General features: G+C 39.7%; 1 protein-coding gene across 1 annotated transcript in view; it reads right to left on the bottom strand.

The window, feature by feature from the left end:
* The window catches only part of TBC1D4 (TBC1 domain family member 4), a 133,744-nt gene extending 114,889 nt beyond the window's left edge, over nucleotides 1-18,855 (bottom strand). The window contains exon 1 of the mRNA XM_019529797.1: nucleotides 18,557-18,855. Coding sequence (XP_019385342.1) covers nucleotides 18,557-18,625 — 69 coding nt within the window. The 5' untranslated portion in view covers nucleotides 18,626-18,855. The remainder of the gene's footprint in view (nucleotides 1-18,556) is intronic.
* Nucleotides 18,856-21,498: the final 2,643 nt, after the last annotated feature.

Here is a 21,498-nt window from a genome sequence, read left to right as displayed (position 1 = left end):
CAACTATAAAAGCTTTTCTGCTGCTAAAACGCAATCCTGTCGACTCTGCAAAAACTAGTAAACACCATTTTTCCCTTTTGTATTTGGACAGAAGATAAGTTAGCTAATTAAGCTACAGCTTAAACATTTCCAATGAGAAGTGGAATAGCTTTACTGAATTGTTACACATTTATTTTCCAAAAAAGTAAGAGAAACCAGAACATGGTAGAATCTTAAAATATGAGACTCAAGATACAAAGTTAATACAGAGGCAACAGATATACGAACGTTTTTGACCAGGTAGGTCAAAGTACTTGTACCTTCATTTCTGCCACTCACAATTGTCAGATATGGAAGTAAAAATTGCTTATGGCTTAGATAAACAAAACAAAAGTAAGAAGAGACAGATTACTGTACTGGGAAGGGATCTGAATAAAAGCTTGCAGTGAACAGCCCAATCCACAACATACCATGTAAGGACATCTATTGGAGTGGGAGCTAAGGAGGCATTTATTCCCACACTTGTAAATGGGAAGCCATTAAGAAATAGTTAAAGTAAATAAAACAGCAGGTTATCTTTAGAAAACAAGGGCTAGAGACAGACATTCAAAAAGCTTGAGCCTGAATTGATTCCATCTTTGCAGGTTAGTCCAACCTGGCTAGGCTGAACTGGTTTGTAACTGGACAAACATTCTCTGTTGCCAGACCTCAGCCCCCTGCTAGCACTCTGAGGCAAGGGGCAGGGGGGCACAGTGCATGCATCTGTTGCTGATACGGAGCTTTTCATTATCCCTCCCTGCTTCTTTATACTGTCTGCAGAAACTGACAGGAAAGCAAGCCACCAGGGAGCTGATAGCAGTCTTTTTCACCTCATCAGCAAAACAAATAAGCTCTCTCCATTAGTTCAAACTCTTCTAAAAAAAAAAAGCTTACTAGCTGACCTGTTGATTAACTCCAAATTGCTCTAGGCAGTCACTGTTCTGTCTGCCTGTTCTTTTGAAATTGGAGGCGCACACCTCTCAGCATTAGCTAGCATAGCACATGCCTAAGGTCCATGCTGTGAGAAATGGGAGGGGGGGATTCCTGCTTGAGCAGTGAGGGGGGTAGGGTACAGCAGGGGGAAGCCAAGCAGATCCTGATGTACCTGGAGTCTCTGCCACAGCTCCAGCCAGGGAGCAGAGGGGAGGGGCCAGCTCTGCTGTAGAAAAAAGAGCCACATCCAGCCCAAAGAGCATGCTGGGATGCTGGGGGGTTTGAGACACACATTGCATAAATTAGTTGGACCCAAATCAGTTAAGTCTGATCCTACATTCAACCAGGTTCATCTCAAACCAGTTTCAGCCATTTTCAAACTGGTTTGTGTGCACTGAACATCTGTTCTGTTAAAGGTTTAAACCGGTTTGTGTGTAATGTCTGTCCCTAGCCTAAGGGAATGTTCTCAGGTACCCAAAGGATGTGTCACGACAAACACCAAATGCTCCAAAAGAACATTTTCTACCGAATATTTAAAAGTTAACCCATTATTTGGAATCGAAAAGAACATGTCTAGATGGGCTATAAACAGGACAAAGCATTTTTAAAGATGCCACTGACTGATATCAACTGATAAAACCATTTTTCTTAACAAGTTTAGAACAAGTCTTCCCTTCCCCCTCACTCAAAATAAATAAGTAAATAACAATTTTTATAAAAAAAAGTTCTGGCCTCAGAAAGTAGCTTCTAATTTTCAGTCTCACTCAGACATACCCTGGACTTGATTTTCAAATGACTGAGAATCTGAAACTGCAATTGGGATATAGAGATGGGGTGGGGAGGGAGGATGGAGTCAGGCCAGCTCTCTCTGTGCATTGGCCTTTGCAATTTTATCTTTATATGCCTTAATGCGCATCCTTAGTAATTTGACCTAGTTTATACTTTTTGTATAAATTTCTTCTCAAGTTTCCAATCCTTAAGAACTAAAGAGATTGAGCCAGGTTGATCTTCTACTCTTTCTTTCCTTAGTTTTACATAGTTTGTACATGGGGCCATAGCACTGGCCATAGGAGAATTAAGGGTTCAGTAATTCAGATTCAGGGTAATCATGTAGGCACCCGATGAGGCTGAGTTCGTATGCTAGTGTGCATGAAGCCTCCCAGGCACAAGTCTAAGTAGGCATCAAAAATTACAGCTGATAACTCTAACCTTTACATGAGCACATATGTACTCTTGATTTATTTATTCAACATTTCAGGGACATGTAGCACAGCCACAGCTATCCCTCAAGGCACCAGCAGAGGTTGCAGGGCAGCCTGGGCTTGCCCCACTGCATTTCAAATGTGCTGAGATTTCACACTGCTTTGAAAATGAGCAGGGGAGGAACACACTTACCCATCTTTGGCTTAATAAATAGCACATAAGAGGCGCCTCGGGATAGCATGCATGAAATCAGTACATAGGAAAAAAAAAGGGCGGGGGGGGGGGGAATTCTAAATGAAAACTAAAAATGACAAGTCATTAAATCCAGTACACATTCCCACAGTTGTGGGACATGAAATGGAGAGATGAAGTTAAGACCGCTTCTGTTTCCTTATAATCCACAGCTTTCCTCCCAGTTGTTTCATATTATCTGTTTACCAACTGCAGACTGCAAGAGCCTTGTTTCATTTTTTTAAAAGAGCATCTTGAAAGAAGGATTTTGTTTGTGACCGTGCAAGACTTGAGTTCAACTTCTCCATTAAACAATGAGTTGTCCTATAGGGTAGCAATGACATTTAACTTCCGAGGACTTGACCTTGCAGTTTAATATGCTTAACATTAGCTTGCACGTATAGCTTCTTTTTAAAAAAGAAAAAAGGATGGGGGGGGGGGGGGAATGTTTAGATTCACCAGACCCATCACTGCTATTTAAGCTAAATGAATAGCCTGATGCAATACAAACCTGACCACTATGGGCAAAGCAGCCAGCTTTTTAAAGAACAGAAAGAGCTTAAAATTTCATGTTTTGCCCTTCAGAATCTGGATACATTGTTACTCAGAATGGCTCTAAACTGCTGCCCTGAAACTAACAGGACCTAGTCCTTTAAAGGACACTAACAGCACAGCTTTGAGAGCACTTGAGACAGGCTAAGATCAACCACACACAGCCCCTTCTTAGGCAGTTTTCCGATTGCCAAGTAAGTCCATTATTTGCAGTTTATACAGCAACAGCAGTAGCTTGTTATTCTCTGTGGATTAGGCTCTGCGAGTGTGGGATGCTAAAAGAATGCTGCAACTCAGAAGTCAGATTTCATCCCAGATTCTGGACAGGAGCAAGCCTAGTAGGCACAAAAAACTATCCACCTACTCTACCACCTAGGCTTGATCCTCCCTTTGCTATCTGCTCCAACCCATATCCCACCTGCTCCCACTCCCATCCATCTTCCTTGCTAGACACGCAACACTAATTCATGTGTGTGCAACACACCTTTTATCTCCAACAATTTTTTGCCCTCCCCTTCCTGTGATTGACTTATCCCGAGGCAGGACACCTCCCCCCACACAAAATTTCAGAGTAAGATTGTTCATCTTTGGAGAGCTCAAACAACTCAAAACACTTCTACAAAATGGAAAGCTCTGGGCAACTTTAAGTGAAACTGCAAGCCCCATCGAAACAAAAGAAATCTAACTACAATAAGGTTTTTTGTTTTTTAACCATTATGATCATCTTGGAAAACATAAAGCCCATTAGGAAGTTTGGTCTAGTCATTAGCTCACGCATTAGGCAAGCCACAAAGGATTATTTCATTGCAGTGCAGCTGTTGAACATGTGAGGAAAACCCTTACCTAATGAAGTTAGAGGACAGAACAGTCAACTTCAGTACACGCTAATGTTTAAGAGCACATTAATTGAGAAGTTAGTGCTCGATTTGCATTTCTCAGCTCTGAATTCATTGATCTTTAAGCACAGACAGTCATACTACAAGAACAACACCTGTCCTTTATTTCAGCACTTCTGTTTCTAGTGGAAACTAAAACCAGAAATGCAGACCTGAACATGTCTGAAAAATAAACAGTTGACCTTGAAGCCTCAGGTGTCTCATGCTCCAGTTATTGGTCCAACAAACTGATCACGGACCAGACTCATTTAATGCAGTCACAGCCTGTTGGTTGTTAAGAGGCAATTTGGTCACCACTCTCACAGGTTGCATGTGAACAAAGCTATAGCAAGAGACTTTATGGCTCATGAGCAAACCAGGGGCCTGTATCTCTGGCATTGCATATCCTTTTTCTACAAGACTTGAGTTCTGAAAAAGCCACCTCCACACTTTAATATTGTGATTTTCAAACTATTAAAAAATTCCACCCAGCTCATCACAGCAGCAGCACAACATTTAATGACTCATTCTACAAACCATCAAGAAAGTTATGCTGACCTCTCCTCCAGGCCATTTAGTTCCTTCAAAGCCATTCTTATTTTGTTTTCAACCCTCTTTTGAATAAAGACATTCCAAGCTTTCCAAGAGAAACACACTTCTAGATTTCTGCATTTTGCATGCAATACAAAGATTGTACCATAATTACCTTGTGATTTATCAAAGATCTGCTTTAAGAAAAAAAAACAAAACACAATTGATATTCAGAATTAAGAACAGCTGTTTGGGGAACAACACATTTTTACAGAATTTAAAAAGATGGAGCCTGATACCAAAGTTCACATAATCTTATTAAAGAACTCTGTTTTCCAAGGAAGGCATATTTAGATATGAAGATTAACATTTAAAAGTTTCTTTTCATTTTGGGGTGGGTTTTTTTTGTTTTTTTAATTAAGCATCCCTGAAAGGATCCCAAAGTAACCCCTGGGCGCTGCAACACCCCGTGTGAGAATCTTTCATTTAATCTGTTTAGATAATAAATGATAAAACTTTAAATTAGTTCCAATTGAAGGATCAAGGCTGCTGAGCAAAAAAAAAAAAACAACTTTCCAAGGTACAATGGAGGGAATAATAATAATAATAATATCAGTTATATCATCCTACAACAAGATTTGATTTGCTAATCATAATTTACTATGGAAGATCATATTAGCACAATGTCTTCACTTAAGAAACTATACATTGCAAGTTACATGCAAGATTCCCACAACTTACAACATTCTTAACCTAAAATGCCTTCATATTAGATGATTAATTTTATTTATTACACTTTACCATTTCATTGCTTTGGAGATAACAGAAGAGTAAAGTAAAAATACACAAATAGGGAAGGAGAGAAAGAGAGAGAGAAAAGAAAGGACAAAAGTTATTGTATAAGCAAAATATCATATCTATAAAAAAACACCCACATTGAACATATGGTCTATGAAATAGCTCTCCCAAAGACGACAAAAAAGTCTGTACACCACCTTCAGTAAAAAGAATATGCTTAGATTTAAAATTACAAAAAAGCAAAGCATGTGCGCAAGCTCGTGCATGCGTGGATTTTATGTAGCCTTTTCATTAAGTATTGTTATCGTCTGGGCCACCAAAGGATGCTACCCAGAGTCTTTTAGGGTTTGGAAGGAAATGAAGGAATCTTGCAAGCAGTAAGAGAATTAGCTCAATTACCAGGACTCAGACACTGGTATCTTCAAGAGGAAATCCCTTCTACAATACTAAATAAATTTCCATTGTTGTTCCACAAAGAAGCTAAAGTATTCAAGATGAACACAATGTTCAGCATTAACTAGAATCAGTTTCTAATGTCTCTTGCTCGAAAGCGTATTTCATAAGAATCAATATATACACTTGACTCTAGCTGCCACCACAAAGACTTGCCTAGACTTTGCTCTTGAATGTGATAATGAATTGAAAGAACAGCTCTCTTGCAGGTCTGTGAGACTGTTAATCATTGAGGCAGCAGTAATCTGACAGATACCGCTTTAGAATTGCCAATGTAAAACAAAAAGAAAGGAAAAGGGGTCTTGTGCTACAAACAATACTGCTGATAAGGTATTTGATTTAACAAGTTGTCTCCAAGTGCAAAATAGAAGAACAACATTGTGAGAACATAAGGCTAGTTTTATTTGTCTGGAACGAGAACCCCTTCAGACATATTTACAGCAAGCAAGTTTGTTCTTATGGATGGAGCACTAATGGTCATACTACAAACTCAATCTAACAACCTGTTTAAAACATACAACTTAAGCTTTTGGGGGGGAAAAAATATATAGAACGCAAGGAGTAGTGCATCAACCATTGAAATAATTTGACATAAAAATCCTTAAAAACTTAATGGTGTGTGTTTTTTTAAAGCAATATGCAAGCTTAAAATGGGGGGGGGAGGGGGGACACAGTCTGAGACACACGACCAGTTCAAAACAAAAATACTAAAAAGTCAGATAAGTAGTCAAGTCACCAGAAGCACATTATTACAGCAATCCCAAGTCTGCATAGGCTCTCAATAGCTTCCCAAGCAGAATTCAAAAAGTGCTGTTTTTGACTTAAAAGGCTCTAAACATTCTAGGTCCTATGTCTAAAAGGGACTATCTTCTCTCTTAAGCCCCACTGCAATCCCAATTATCAGCAGAGAGCAATCCCCTGCTAGTATCATCAATGTGCCAAGTTTGGGGGGCAAAGATTTGGGAGGATCTTTTTGGTAGTCAGCCTTCAGCTTTGGAACTCTTTCCCCATTGACACCCAGAACCCAAGACTGGCCATCTTTTGGAAACATAGTTAAACCTTCCTATTTGGACAGACATTTAGCAAGCAAAGCTAGGAAGTTATTCTTTAAGGAGCTTTTGTTTCATGTTTTATTTCATTTGCTTTTATATGTTGCTTCTGATTCTTACTGCAAGCTGCTCTGAGCATTTGTTGGCAAGGGCAGCATATAAATAGTGGCAAGAAGTGTTGTTTATTGCCAGTTCCCAGTAAGAAAAATGCTTCGTAATAGCTTGGTACAAGTGGAAAAATGAAGACATCTCAAAAGTAGTTTAACATAAAAAGCCTTCAGAACTTCTTTAAAAGATAACTATTACAGCAACACCCTGCAACCATCCTAATTACACAAGAATTTTTTATGTCCTCTGTTACAGGATGAAAGAGGTTGGAAAGAACACTAGGGACAGAATTTACACAAACTGGCATAAGTGATCAGAAAACAGTTCTGATCTGTAACGCAACATAAGTTCAGTGCACATAAACTACTTCCAAAATGGCTGAAACCAAATTTAAGATAAACCCGGATGGATGCAGTGTCAGACTTAACCTATATAGGTTAAATCCATTTACTGAATTTCTATCCCAGAGCCTCTCCAAATTCAAGTTCACTCACAGTCCAGCAGCATCCCAGAATGCTTTGCACCTTTCCTGCAAAGCCACAGTCCCATCCCTCCCTTGCAGGGTGGGTGAGATAGCTTTGGCCCATGCTGTCTGCTCCAGCCAAGCATGCTCTAGTGCCCTCCAGCTTCTGGCCTGGGCTGCTTTTCTAGAATCCAAAGTGGATGGTTTCTCACTGGCTTATCAGTTCATCTACACAGCTTAGACTAACCTGCAAAGATTTAATTGATTCAGCCTTGGGCTTTTTGACTGCCTGTACTTAGGCAGGAGTCAGTCATCCTCTCTAAAATTGGTTTGCTGTATCTGGAGGCTCTAAGCATGGGAAACAGTTAAAAAGGGTTGGGGGGGGGCAGGAAGGGAAAACAAAAAGAAGATTCTCCCCCAGCAACAAAATAGCAATAAAGTTCCAAGCCACTTGCATGGTTTTTGACTATGGAAGGAGAAGCAGGACAAAAATCTCTAACTATTCCATCATTCTCATTAACACCAACAAGCAAATTTTCACATCAAGGGAAAATTGTAAAAATCTCCTTCATTGCAGTGACACCTATCCAATAAGGAAACCCACAACACCCAGAAGTTTCTTAATGTCATGTGTTTTCTAGTGTTGTTCCTTGAGGCCAAAACAGAGCACTAAGCCCTTGCAAAATGGAGCAGTGTATGCCAATGCTGCACTAATCTACAAGGAAAAATGTACAAACAAGCAAATAAACAAGAAACAACACCACAGCACAAAAAAACCAAAACACTCACTATAGTATCAGATACCAGTCTGAGAATCACCAGCCACTGATAAGAATTCCACTCCAGCTCCAAGCCACTGAAATGTTGATTTTTTTTTTGTTTTACAACCTGTTGTCCCCATCAAAAACTATCTTTTAGTAGCCCAAATTTACCCATTAATCTTCCTCTGAACATCAATATTTATATAACCCAAACTTGCTGAGTGTTTCAGTATAGTTTCACCTTTGCAACATAGCAATATATTTCAGTCTATTTGAAGGACGCTTGCTTGCTTATTTACCCTTAGCAGTTTTATCATCAGTTCAAATAGCTAATTAGTCAGAGGAAGAAGCATACAGGAAAACACTAGGAATGCATGTCTGCCAGTTTAACTCCAAAGTGAAATTAATGACTACTGGTTATCTGTTCATATGCATGACACCCAAGTTTCCCTCTGTCCTTTCAGGTAACCTTGGGCAAGTTACTGCCGCCTTTCATATCAGTTTCCCATTTTACATTGAAAAATATTTAGACTTCAGGTTCTTCAAGGCAAAGACTCTCTCCTTCCGGCCCTTCAACACCCCACACAAATGTCTGCCCAAATAGGAAGGAGCCTGAACTTAGATGCAGTATCAAGCTATTACAACAGCAGTAACAAGGGATATACCACATCTAGGTAATTGGTCAAAATACACACACTAAAGCAAAGTACAAGTGTGAAACGTATACCTTTGATGATTTATAACTTGTAATAGTGAAAATTCTTTGAAAAGCACTAAATAAGTTAGCCATTTTGGCTGTTATAGCGTTACTGTGTTAAGACTTCTTAAATTGGTAACAATTTTAAATAAGTCAACAAAAGTCCAGTAAAAAAAAAAAAAAAAAACAAACAAACAAACAAACCCTGTTTATATGCATGTAAATATTCAGAATTTCAGCAAAGTTCATTTAAGCCACTGAAATCAAGTGAAAGGTTCCGTGCTCTGCTTTTGAAATAGCAACATGCTTTGCAAATAAACACACTGAATGTATACTAGTACTTGAATGTATATCCTACCCTGTCCAGAAAGACTCTGAGCGGCTTATAGAGACAAGCAACAAAAACAGTAGACTCCCCAAAACTGAAGTCTTTAACACTCCTCTTATTGTAGCTGAAAGGCTAATAAAAAGAACCAATTGAGACCAATTCACATTTTAAACATTGACTCTAGTGAGCCAGGAACACTGAATTGGGAGAGAGGAAATAAGAGAAAAGGGAAGAGAGATTTGTCATCCATCACTATTTTAGTCCACAACTTCCAATGTCTAGGGGATGACCTCACCCCTCATCTTCGTACACATAGAAGGTCAATAACTTGTTTTAGCATTTAGTCGCATTGCCTTCTCTCCTTCCTGCCCTTCGCCCTCCCAGTTTTTCATTAGGGATAGTGCTAGTGCTTGCCCATAAGCTTTGCTAGTGGACCACCTCACTGTTCACTGCTTTCCCAGGACTTCCACATCTTGTGATATTTTAGTACATGGATTTAGTTCCCAAACATCATACTTAAAACTATGGGTAGGTACACACATTCGGGGAGGTTAGATCAAGTTAAAAATGGCCACCTAATCTAAGGTAAGTAAGGATGGGAGGGGCTAGTGGAGGGATTTGGAAGAATCAAGAGGACAAACAGGCTCTGCAGGGGGAAAGAAAGAAAAGTCATGGGGGACAGTGAAGTTTGCCAGGAGGACTGGATGGATTGGGGGCAAGCAGGGTCTGAGGGGGTTGGTGGGATCAGGGGACTAGTGGGGTCTTCAAGAAGGTTTGGGGGATGCTCTTCCTCATCCCCAGGATCAAGGATTTTTTTTCCAGCCTCCCCAACCCCCCCCCCACTCTCAGACAGACCAACTCCCCTCATCCTGCCTGCCCCACCTCCCACTCCAACCTACTTCCTTGGCTCCTGGCATCAGCAAACACCAGTAAAACTGGTACCAGCAATAGCTTGCAGGATGTGGCAGGGCTTGGCAGACATTGGGGGGGTGGGGGGGAAACAACTACAGGCCAGTCAGTCTCACCACCATCCTTGGTAAAAGTCTTTGAAAAAGATTATTAAGGATCATATATGTGAAAGCCCAGCAGGGTGAAATTCTGCTGAGGGGAAACCAGCATGGGCTCATAGCAGGTAGATCATACCTGACTAATCTAGTCTCTTTTTATGACCAGGTTACAAAATACTTGGACGCAGGAGTAGGGGTAGATATTGTTTAGATTTCAGGAAGTCCTTTGATACGGTATCCCACCCCATACTGGTGGACAAATTAAGAGGCTGTGACTTGGATGATTATACAGTCCGGTGGGTGGCAAATTGGCTAGAGGGTCATACCTAGAGTGGTGGTGGATGGGTTGGTATCGACCTGGAAGGATGTGGGCAGTGGGGTCCCGCAGGGCTCAGTCCTTGGACCAATACTCTTCAATGTTTTCATCAGTGACTTGGATGAGGGAGTAAAGCGTACTCTGTCCAAGTCTGCAGATGTACACTTCTCCCCACACTTTTGTATCATGCCGGAGAGCAGGGAACAACTACAGGCAGACCTGGACAGGCTGGACAAATGGGCAGAAAACAACAGAATGCAATTTAACGAGGAGAAATGCAAAGTGCTGCACCTAGGGAGAAAAAACATCCAGCACACCTACTGCCTAGGAAATGACCTGATTGGCAGCATGGAAGCGGGAAAGAGATCGCAAAGTCCTAGTGGACTCCAACATGAACATAAATCATCAGTGTGACAAGGTCATCAGCAAAGCTAATGGCACTTTAATGTGCATCAGCAGATGCATGACAAATAGAATGAAGGACGAGATACTTTCCTTCTGTTGGGCAGTGGCCAGACCACAGTTGGAGTACTGCATCCAGTTTTAGGTGCCACACTTCAAGAGGGATGTGGATAACCTGGAGAGGGTCCAGAGAAGGGACACTCGTATGATTAAGGGCTTGCAGGCCAAGCCCTACAAGGAGAGACTAGGGCACCTGGACCTCTTCAGCCTCCACAACAGAAGGTTGAGGCACAACCTCGTGGCTGCCTATAAATTCATCATGGGGGCGCAGAAGGGAACTGGTGAGGCTCTATTCACCAAGGCGCCCTTGGGGGTTACAAGAAATAATGGCCATAAGCTGGCAGAGAGCAGATTTAGACTGGACATTAGGAGGAACTTCTTCACAGTTAGAGTGACCCAGGTCTGGAATAGGCTCCAAAGGGAGGTGGTGCTCTCCCCTACTCTAGGGGTCTTCAAGAAGAGGTTAGATAGGCATCTGGCTGGGGTCCTCTGAACCCAGCACTATTTCCTGCCTGTGCAAGGGTGTTGGACTTGATGATCTATTGAAGTCCCTTCCGACCCAAACATCTATGAATCTATGAGGGACCGGGGGGGGGGCTGGTCCACACGGCGGTGGATAGGAAGAATGCAGCTCTGGGGTTGGGGCCAGTGGCTAGGCTTTCATAGCCCCAGTACTACCCTGGGAACTGTTCAAAAGTCTAGTTAGACTGATCCTGTCAAATCAGCTCTAAAAAGGTTAGACTACCTCAGAGGCAAGGTTAACTAAATCAGGTTGGCCATTTTTAGATTGATTTCAACTTCTTGAGCTTCTGTACAGTTTGCACTTGGATCCTCTTAACTAGGGATCCAAGTGTAGGGTCTGCAAATTAAGTTAAATTGGGTGGCTATTTTTAACGTGATCTAACCTTCCCTTAACTTCCCCAAGTGTCTAGATGCATGTTGCCCCCCACCAGCTATTTAATTAGTTGGAATGTTACATAGTTTAGGCTAACTGGGTCTCAGCACTCTATTAGTGCACTGAAAAATATATGGCCCAGAGAGACACTTCAAGAAAGTGTGCGACAGCATTCGACAGAATCTAGACCATAGGCTACTTGTGTTGCATGCAGCATGTTCACAAATGACTGAATTCAAAGTGATGGTGTAAATTAGTATAAGTTTGGGAAAGGGGAGTTTGTAGCAGAAAGACTAACTGAAACCTTTAATGGATTGAAACTGGAGAGGTTTTCAAGGGGTGACTGGGTCATCTTACAGATTACTGAAAAATTGTGAACCAAAAAGACATTTTGGAAAAAACCTAAGATGGGAGCAAGAAAGGTGGTAACAAGACTCATACATTTCAGGAAAGCATAACAGTTTCCCAAGAGGTAGGGGAAGGGGAAGGGGAATTCTTTAACTGCCCAAAATTAATTTTTCATATTTGCAGCAATCTTATTATCAGTGGAAAATGATCACATCCCTCTGAGGCTATTAAAAAAGTATAACATGGATGCCAACAGACCTGATTAGCAGAGACAAGTGCTTTGTCTTGTCATAATAATAAGCAAACTTTACCCACTTTACCAGACAACTTTGCGTTTGCAGCACTGGAGCTATATTTACCACTGCAAACATCTTAAGTCTCAGAGTAAACTTAAAAACAATGTTTAGGGGTGCAGGGGGTGGGGGCAGGAAAAAAAAGAAAACCACCAAACACATACACACAAAAATCAAAGCAGGATGTTGGTCCTATGATTTACAGTACCTTACCATTTTGCTTTTTGCTCTTACCACACAAGGGAAATAGCTTAGACAAGCAGCAAGCAAAAGAAGGTGCATAAGCACACCCCACATTCGCACCCCTCCTTCTTTGAATACATTGCTGGATATGTGCCTTCACATTTGCTGAAGAGCTGTGGTATCTTTTAAAAAAGACAAAGTCACCATTAAATTAACGTAATACTATTCAGCAAGACTTTTGAAAGACTAATGATATGTGGATCCAGTCCCATAGTCCTGCCCTAGTACAGGACTGTGACCACTGGTCACAGTTTATGTGCTCCATGAGATTCCACAAAATGATTCTTTAGATTCTAGTTTCAGAGCCACAATGGAATATTTTGATAGAAAAGAAAATTGATGCTGTAAGTCAGATGACAACCTTCCCTGAAGCAAATTTGATAGCTTATGCCCGAATTGTTTTATGTTAAATCACTAACAAGGCAGTTCTGGCACTTGAACTGGGAATCCAGTTTACACCTATTTAAATAAAACAGGAACAGTTACAGAAAAACCAATGCCATAGTATTTAAATGCCAACCTGAACTGAAAGAAAACAGAAATAAGTGCCAGAGACATGGGATCATTTGAAAATTACTTTCAAAACACATAATTTGCCTTCTATTTCCATCCAGTCAACAACTAATTAATTACAACAGTATAGATATTTTATAGGATCTCCCACATAAAAGCCTGAGTAGAAGAGATGTAAGGTTTCTCTGCTGAACTGCCTCTTCATTATTCAAGTTGATAGTCCCATTGGATTTAATGGTTCTAGTTGCATTAATAAGCTGGAAGGATTTGCAGAATAAGTGGTTTCTGCAGGCATTTTCCAGTGAAAGAAAAGCTGGGTATTGGCATGAATTATTAATAGAACAAGATTTAAATCAATGAAGATGCCATTCAAGTAACTACATACTGTGCCTATACCTCCTTTGCAGAATTATGTGCCATATTAGTCGCACTCCATTTCAAACAAGAATCTGGAAAAAAAATAAATAAAAAACCCCACCAATCCTATCTGCATGGCATTTCATTTATCGTAAGTGAGAAGAACTCTAAACGCAGATTAAGGTCATTACACAGTCCTTGTTATTTAACCTGCTGCGAAATGGAACTGCGCCTTTTTTTTTTTTTTTGAAAGGACAGAAAAGAGTTTCTAGTTCAGTCATTGTTTCTGCGTAGGAGATTTTGCCACAAAAATCCAAAGCCATTTTCTTTCTTCTTACAGTGATACTGCTCAATGATTCACAAGCAAAAAACTCCTGCTCTTTTGGCAAAGTGTTCTAAGAGGTATTAGCCACCTTTTCCAGTAAGTCCACCTCCACGTCAGAGGACAGACTCTTTCTTCACAACTACTCTCAGGCTTAAACTGTACAGCCACAAGAACTACTGGAAGAAAGAGACTTTGTACAAAATAAGCTGGCGCTAGTTCCGAGTCTCTTGATATAAAGCACCAGGTTCCAAATAATTAAGAATTTGGATTCTAATAAAAAGTGAGAGGATCACTTGTTAGACAGTTGGCCATTGATGACATGAAGGGAATAAAATGAGAACTATAAGTAAAATAGGTAGGTAAATATTTCATAGAAATAGTTTATGAAAATAAAATGCCTTGCCAAATATGTTAAATGGTTTATGGCTTCTTTATACCAATTCCTCAGATCTAACATTAAACTGAATAACTTCTTAATCCCTTTGCCTTATACATTAGCTTCCAAAAGAACTAACTATAGTAGACTCTCTACTTAAAAGCTATTAAAAACAAAGGATTGCACCTGCAAGGATTACACCTGCAAGCTATTCTATACACCTGCGCAAGAGGCTCGCAGACTTCATGTACTTTAAAAACTCAAAAGTGCTTACTGCACCACCTTTATCATTTTAGTTGGCAGTCATAACATTTTTATCCAGCTATGCTTTAAAGCCACTGGGCAATAGGCCATTTAAACAATGACTTGGCATATGGGCCATTCTTATGACCACGCTTCTTGGACGTAATGAGTGAGTTCAAACAAGTCATGGTGCAAGTCCAGAACAATTTGCAGACATATTGCTTACAAATCCCCATTGAAACCACTGCAAAATGGAAGCAGTGACTAGATTTTTAAAAAGCAAAGACACTGGAACATAATACAAGCTTGGCATTTACATATCAACTTTTTTTGTTGGAAAACCACAGGCCTACCTAACATGTAGCTATCAATGCTCCATTGTAAATACAATCATTTTACAAATTACTTTCCCACAGCTCAAGCATTATCCATTTTAACATGAAAGTCATAATCTCTTTATTTCTTACTTTGAGATCCATAGCAAAGTATGTCTGTGATTCCTCCATTACATTCTGCTCAGACTCGTATACAGTCCTCATTACACTTTAATCTTTCCCTACTCTAAAACTCCTCCCTCTACAGCCCTGACAGCATCAACTCTCTCCAATACAATTGCAACACAGATGCCAACATTTTGACCGTCCCGTTGACCATACCTTTTCCTTGACTTGTTTCCTGTGTTTTACAAGGTTAAGTTCAGGCTTCATGGGTATTTACATGCATGCTCTGAGAGCCGCTCTAATTAAAGCACCCAGAATGTCACATGTATCAGGGTCTCCATGCTGAAAAATGACAGCAGGGGTGCTTTAACTGAAGCGCAAATGAGCTTCAGTTAAAGCACCCCCACCACTGTTTTTCAGCCCAGGGATTCTGATATGTGACACCAGCATCTGCTGGAGTGCGGTAAAAAAAAAAAATATCACGATCCAGCAGACTCTATAAATCGAGTCTGCTCCGATGCGCTGCAGTTACAGTGCATCAGAGCAGCCTCAATGCACATGTATAGGCACCCCACATTCTCACACTCAAAGTCCTTCAGGCTTCTCCAGTCTTCTTTTATCATATTCTCCACCAACACACCCCACTTTTTTTGTTTGACCAAAGAGGCCAGCTTTTTAATTCTGATTGACATTTTATCATAATAAATGCATATTTGCATTCCTCCAAGCTACTCTTCATATATACAATCCACTGCCTGCACCAAAATCATGTGTCCCATTACCCTCTCATCCTTCAGACCCCTTCTGGAGATCCAATTCTATTGCACTGCCTATAGTCAGTTTGCCTATTATTGGGTATTATGGATACCTATGCTTCTAAAATAAAAGAGCAAATGAGCAATTCCATTGTCCCCCTTATTAATCATTTCTGTTTGTCACTTGTGATGCTTTCCTGAAGAGATTGCAGGCTAAGAAAGCATCACATCTCCATTTGTGTTTGTACAGAACATATCACAATGCAGCCTATGTTTCAATTGTGGCCTATTGCAATAGAAGTGTTAAGAGGATACTTTGATCATAGCAGAACTAGTCTTGGACAGACTTTCAAAACTGCACTTGCAAGATTTCATGAGATGAAAGTTGCATCATATGAAAAGTGATACCATGAAGAGCATGCTAACTATGTACTTAACTATATGCCATTAGTCTAAGATGTCCTGTGACAGATGTGCCTTTACATACATTTTATTAACTACTGTAAAAGAAAGTCCAGAGATTTTTCCTCTCCCAGCACAACTGACTTGAGATGATAACTTGAGATTTAACTCACTAGCAAAGAATCCTAAGATTCCTAATTAAGTGGATATAAATATACAACAAATCCCTGCTGTCTGCTTACCCCAGAGGCCTGCAATGTGAAGCCTTTATCAACACACCCATATCATGGTATTAAACTTTTTCAGATGCCATGGCTTGGGGCACAAATGCATTTTATGAAATGACGTGTATTGTTCTCAAGCTTCCCTATTTAGTTCCAATTACATGGAACATACACCTTATTTAAAAACCCAGCTTTAATGAAACCACCAATTACGTGTTCTTGAGATCTGAGATGACAGTAGACTGCTCAGCCTTAAAAGGTTTTAGCTGCATTAAATTATTAAAGAGTGTATTTTCTAACCTAATTCAAGCTCTAGTTCCCTTGTGGGACCAGCGGTAGGAACTTGAGAGCTAAGGCAACCTTATTTTATTTCCAACCCTGCTGCCAATTCCCAGACTACAGGTAAACTAAAAACTGCACAAGGAAAAAGGCAGGGGGGTGGAAAGGGCAGGAAGAGAGGGGAAAACAGTAACCTAAAAGGAGAATAAATATCCACTCACTTTTGTGAAGTGCTTTAAACCCTTGTAGCACTATTTGAAAAAGGAACAAGCATCCTAAGACACCCTGGTCAAAGTAATGAGCACCTGAACCCATTTGTAGTCTTTACTGCTTTTTTCCAGCTTTGCAGGTTCCTAAACCAAGTTTAACTACTATCACAGGTTCAAGCTGCATTACATGCATCAGCATACAGTGTTCAAGTCATCCAAGTAGCAGCAGCAACTAAGCAACAAGGCTGCCTGTAAAGGAAAAAGACTAAAAATGGTGTGGACTTCTACATACATACCCTTTGTTTTCCTACAAATACCCCTCCCACGCTTTTGGCATTTTTGAAGTTGCTCAACCAAGTAATTCACAGAGGGTAATTGTTCCTAGGCTACTTATTCTATGTAGAGGCCTTTTCCCAATGGGGCCACTGACTGGAATAGTACAAAAGCTATTCTAGAAGAGCTTTGTGTTTGGACACTATTCCAGAGCAAGCATGATTCTTTTCCCAAAACAGTTCTTTTGCTAATAAAGCACAGACATTATTCTAGAACAAAAGTGACTTAGTCTGTAATAGTATCCATATTAGACTAGAACAGCTATTCCAAATCATTTATTTACTCTATAGCTTTCCTGTCTAAAGAAAGCAATAAACTTACTAGCATGAGGAAAAATAGGAGGCTGCAAAGGAATAAACAGGATAGAGAAACAAATGAAGACAGAGAAAGTTATAAGGAATAACCAGTCTTATGACTGAGGCACAGGTGTTCTTGTGAAGTGTCAGGATTGTAATCCTTCATTCTATCACATCTTTATACTGAGAAATAGGTTCCTCATGCCTCACTCCCTTATTAGAACAGCACCTCTTTATTCTGAAGCATTGCCAAGCAAATGCCGTTTGCTTACATGCCGTTTTGGGATTTGGGAGTGAAATGGAACCACTAAACAGAGACAGTGGTCCAGAGTTCTCTCTGCCACACAGCTGCAGTGAGACAGCTGCTGGAGTCCGGAAGAAGCTGTACATACAGCATTCAAGATAAGTCTGCAATGCATTGGAAGGCTGCAGGAGGAGGCTGTAAAGAAAGCAGCTTCCTTCTGAAGAGGGTCCTGGAAAGTTCATTGTGATGAACAAGAGAAGGGAAGAGACAGAACCTGGAAACAACTGCCAAAATAGAGCAAACAAAACAAAAACCAGGAGTATCACCAAAAAAAAAAAAAATGCAGAGAAGCTGAACGGAAGTGGGAAACATGGAGGCAACTAAGCAGAAGTTTAGAGAAGAGTGTATGTTTCGGACTCTTAGAACTTCTTAGTAGTTTGAAATACTCAAAATCAGACAGACAGGAAATCTCTCTTGCATTTATAAGATTAATTTACAACAAGGATATTCCTGAAAGTCAGCTAGTTTGCTAACTTCATGTGCCTTTTTTAGAGTAATATGGGAAGATTTACAACAGTCTGAAATTCCAAAAATTAAAACAGACATATGCTTTTAACTTACATTTATTCTATTTTTAAAAACAATAATTTTAAAGCTAACAAAGTATGGGCTGGGCTAGGTTGGGACTTGTTGCTGGACCTGAGATCTTTATTTACAAGGTAAAAAAGAAAAAAGGAGTACTACACATAAGTGGGAAAACAGTGATTGATAGTGAGGTTTTTTGATTCTTAACACCTGTAGATAATAAAGGATAAGACAATTCCAAAGAACAGCTTTGTTGATTTACCAACAAAATGTTTCATATTAAGTATTTGCTCATTTAGAACAACTAACAAAAAAGAGAGTTTTATTAAGTTTTAATATTATTACTCTTAGTTTCATAAGCAATATACTTAGATATAGCACCCCAAAAAGAAGCAGTGGGTAAAAACTTACTTCTGGGAAAGTTTGTCTCCTGTATCTGGTTACAGACTGAAATATAGCATAAGCTTTTATCTGAGACATGAAGAAAAATGAAAGACTAGCTCCTTTTTTAAGGAAGCTTACTTCTAAAGAGCATGCCCAGTAGGCTCTGTATTGCTTTCTTTAATAATGGTAGAGGCAACTCCTAAAAGAGGAGGAGCTAGGGTTGTACTGATATAAGGAATCCAGCAGTACATTACCCTTTCTATGCAGCTGAGTAGAAAATGAAAAGACAAGTAATGTTACTTTAAGAGTTTTTGTTGGAGAGAGGAGAAGGGGGTTTTAGAGTTCTTTAGCTACTTATACCACATGAAGAAAAAGGAAAAAAAGTTTTACTTTATTTAGCTGCTTAAATAATTATTTAACTTAATACATGAATTTGCTACTCAGAGTCCAGTTTTTGTTTCGTCTATCCACTTGGTTTTGTAGATTCTAATAATGCTGTTTTTCTCTTAATATTTGGAGTTGTAAACAAAATAAAAATACTTTTGTTGTCTTTGGTACTGTTTAGCCTTTATGTTTATATGGCTTAGTTGTAAGGGTTGGGGATCCTTACTTTCTTTGTAAAAGTACTGAAATATAGGCATAAACATTTGGGGGGGGTTCTTTCCTACCTCCCAGGAGGGCTGGATCTGTCTCTGAAAAAATGGTGCTTTCTTTTAATACAAAAACAACCTTCCACACCCCACACTCCTTGGTATTTATGATGAAGTCCCTTGCGATCTACTGATTTATTTTATCCTACCCCACCAGTCCCATGGTCAAGGTGACAAGAACTAAAGTACAACACAAGTGTCTTAGCTGATCTGAAATTTTTTTTTTGTCTTGGGACTGATGGTAAATTTATCTAACAGTTCTATTCATGCAGTCCAAGAAACTTCCTGGTCTTCCATCTAATTTAACAGATCTTAACCTTTTTTAGGCACCCCTCTTAGGCTTGAGGTACTCTTGCATAACTTTTGTGAACTTGAGCAACACTCCATTTCAAAATCTAATTTATGTATTAAAAGGCACTCTTGCAGAGGGGGGAAGAGTTAGGGGAGCAGCTAGGCAGGAAGAGCCTGGGATTGCCCTTACCTGCTTATCTCCTTACACCTTACTTCCCTCCTCCTACTTTCTCCTTCAAATGACCTTACAGCACCCCAGGGTGCCCATCATACTGATTGAGAATCACTGACTTAGTTCCTGAAAAAAACTTGTCTGTTATTTTTCATACCTATTTACTTTATGCCTAGGATCTGTTTGGTTTTGGATGGTCTTTTAAGTAAGAAGCTTTAGCTTACTTTTTTAAAACAAAGCTCTTTAAAGCAGCTACTCAAGTTCTTTTTGCTTTTATTTAACACAACTGAAGATTTGCTTCCTTAGATATACTTTTAATTGGTGTTTATTTAATGTAATCTTATTACTCCTCTTTAAAAGCTTGGTAGAATAATAATGCTAGATATAAATTTATAGAAAATCTGTAACTCCAAATGGCTTCTACAAATCTGTATGTCAAATTAAAGTATCTCTAGCTAACCTTCTTTTCTCAAAAGTCACTGTATGTTAAACTAGTTGAACTGCTCTCCACCTTAATTGTCTGATCCTGATCCTCTTAACATGCACTCAGCTTCACTATAATGAGGGGTTCCAATGTTAATAGTCATTACCCTGCCAGCTCAGAAAAAGTAGGCACTGATTTATAGATCCTGATGCCACTATAATTCAGTTAACTTTTTAAAAAAAGGCTCTAGAGTTAATGATCAAGCCTAAGCTTGTTTATATTTTATCTTGTAGACACAGTACAGAAAAATCTAGTTTGGAAAAAAACAGTAAATATGGGACAAGAACAGTAAAGTTTTTAGATAAACTTGGTATGTGTAAACCGCTGATGTTGTAATGAAGACTCACTTACATTAGTGGCTTTGTTTCAGAAATATTGACTACCAAAATTGTGCAGGCATCAATCAAAACACGTGCATATCTAGTTTTTTTCTGTACAAAATAGCCACGTATTATATTTCCCTAAAATGGTTAATTTTAGTATTTTAAAGCAACAGATGGTAAGACTTTAATCACCTTCAGTTGAAGGCAGGCTAAAGATATGATACTTCAAACACATACATAAGTTTCTTCAAATTTTGCTGAAGCTAAATATACCCAGGTCAGATTTTCACTTGACTGAGCAAGCTTTGAAATAGGCCCCCAGCTGGGGTGAGAAAATTCTGTCTGTGACAGAAGCAAACTCACTTTTACTGGGGAAAGGATAATGTTTTTACCATTGCTTGCTCCAATTTACTTTTGCTCAGCCTTGTCACAAGGACCCGACAAGTCGAATGCTGATTGAAATTGGGTTTTGATGGGATTAAAGGAAAGGTCTGTTTGTGGATCAGAAACTGACTTAAGGATATTAAACCACGTATGGGTATAAATGGTCAGTTTTCAGAATGGAAGAACATAAACTATGGAGTATGCCAGGAATCTGTGCTGGGACTGGTGCTGTTATTATGTTCATAAATTACTTTGGAAGGGGGGTCAATACCAAGGTGGATAAATTTGCAGAGGACACAAAATTATTCAGTGTCATATGGGACCGTTCAGCCTAGAAAAGAGAAGATTTCAGGGGGACTTGGTGGCAGCTTACAAATACATCGGGGAGAGCATCAGGGGCTAGGTGAACAACTATTCACCAAAGCACCCCTGGGGAAAACCAGGAGCAATGGTCATAAACTCCTACAGGGTTTCAGACTGGATATAAGGAAAAACTTCTTCACTGTTTGTGTGACCAGACTCTGGAATAGACTCCCAGTGGGGGTGGTGCAGGCACCTACCCTGGAGATCTTCAAAAGGAGACTGGACATACACCTTGCTGGGGTTATTTGACCCCAGCAGTCTTTCCTGCCCAGAGCAGGGGGGCTGGACCCGATGATCTCACA

This window comes from Crocodylus porosus, unplaced genomic scaffold, assembly GCF_001723895.1.
Source record: "Crocodylus porosus isolate Cpor-Errol unplaced genomic scaffold, CroPor_comp1, whole genome shotgun sequence".
Classification (NCBI taxonomy): domain Eukaryota; kingdom Metazoa; phylum Chordata; order Crocodylia; family Crocodylidae; genus Crocodylus; species Crocodylus porosus.
This window is presented reverse-complemented; position numbering and strand designations above follow the sequence as displayed.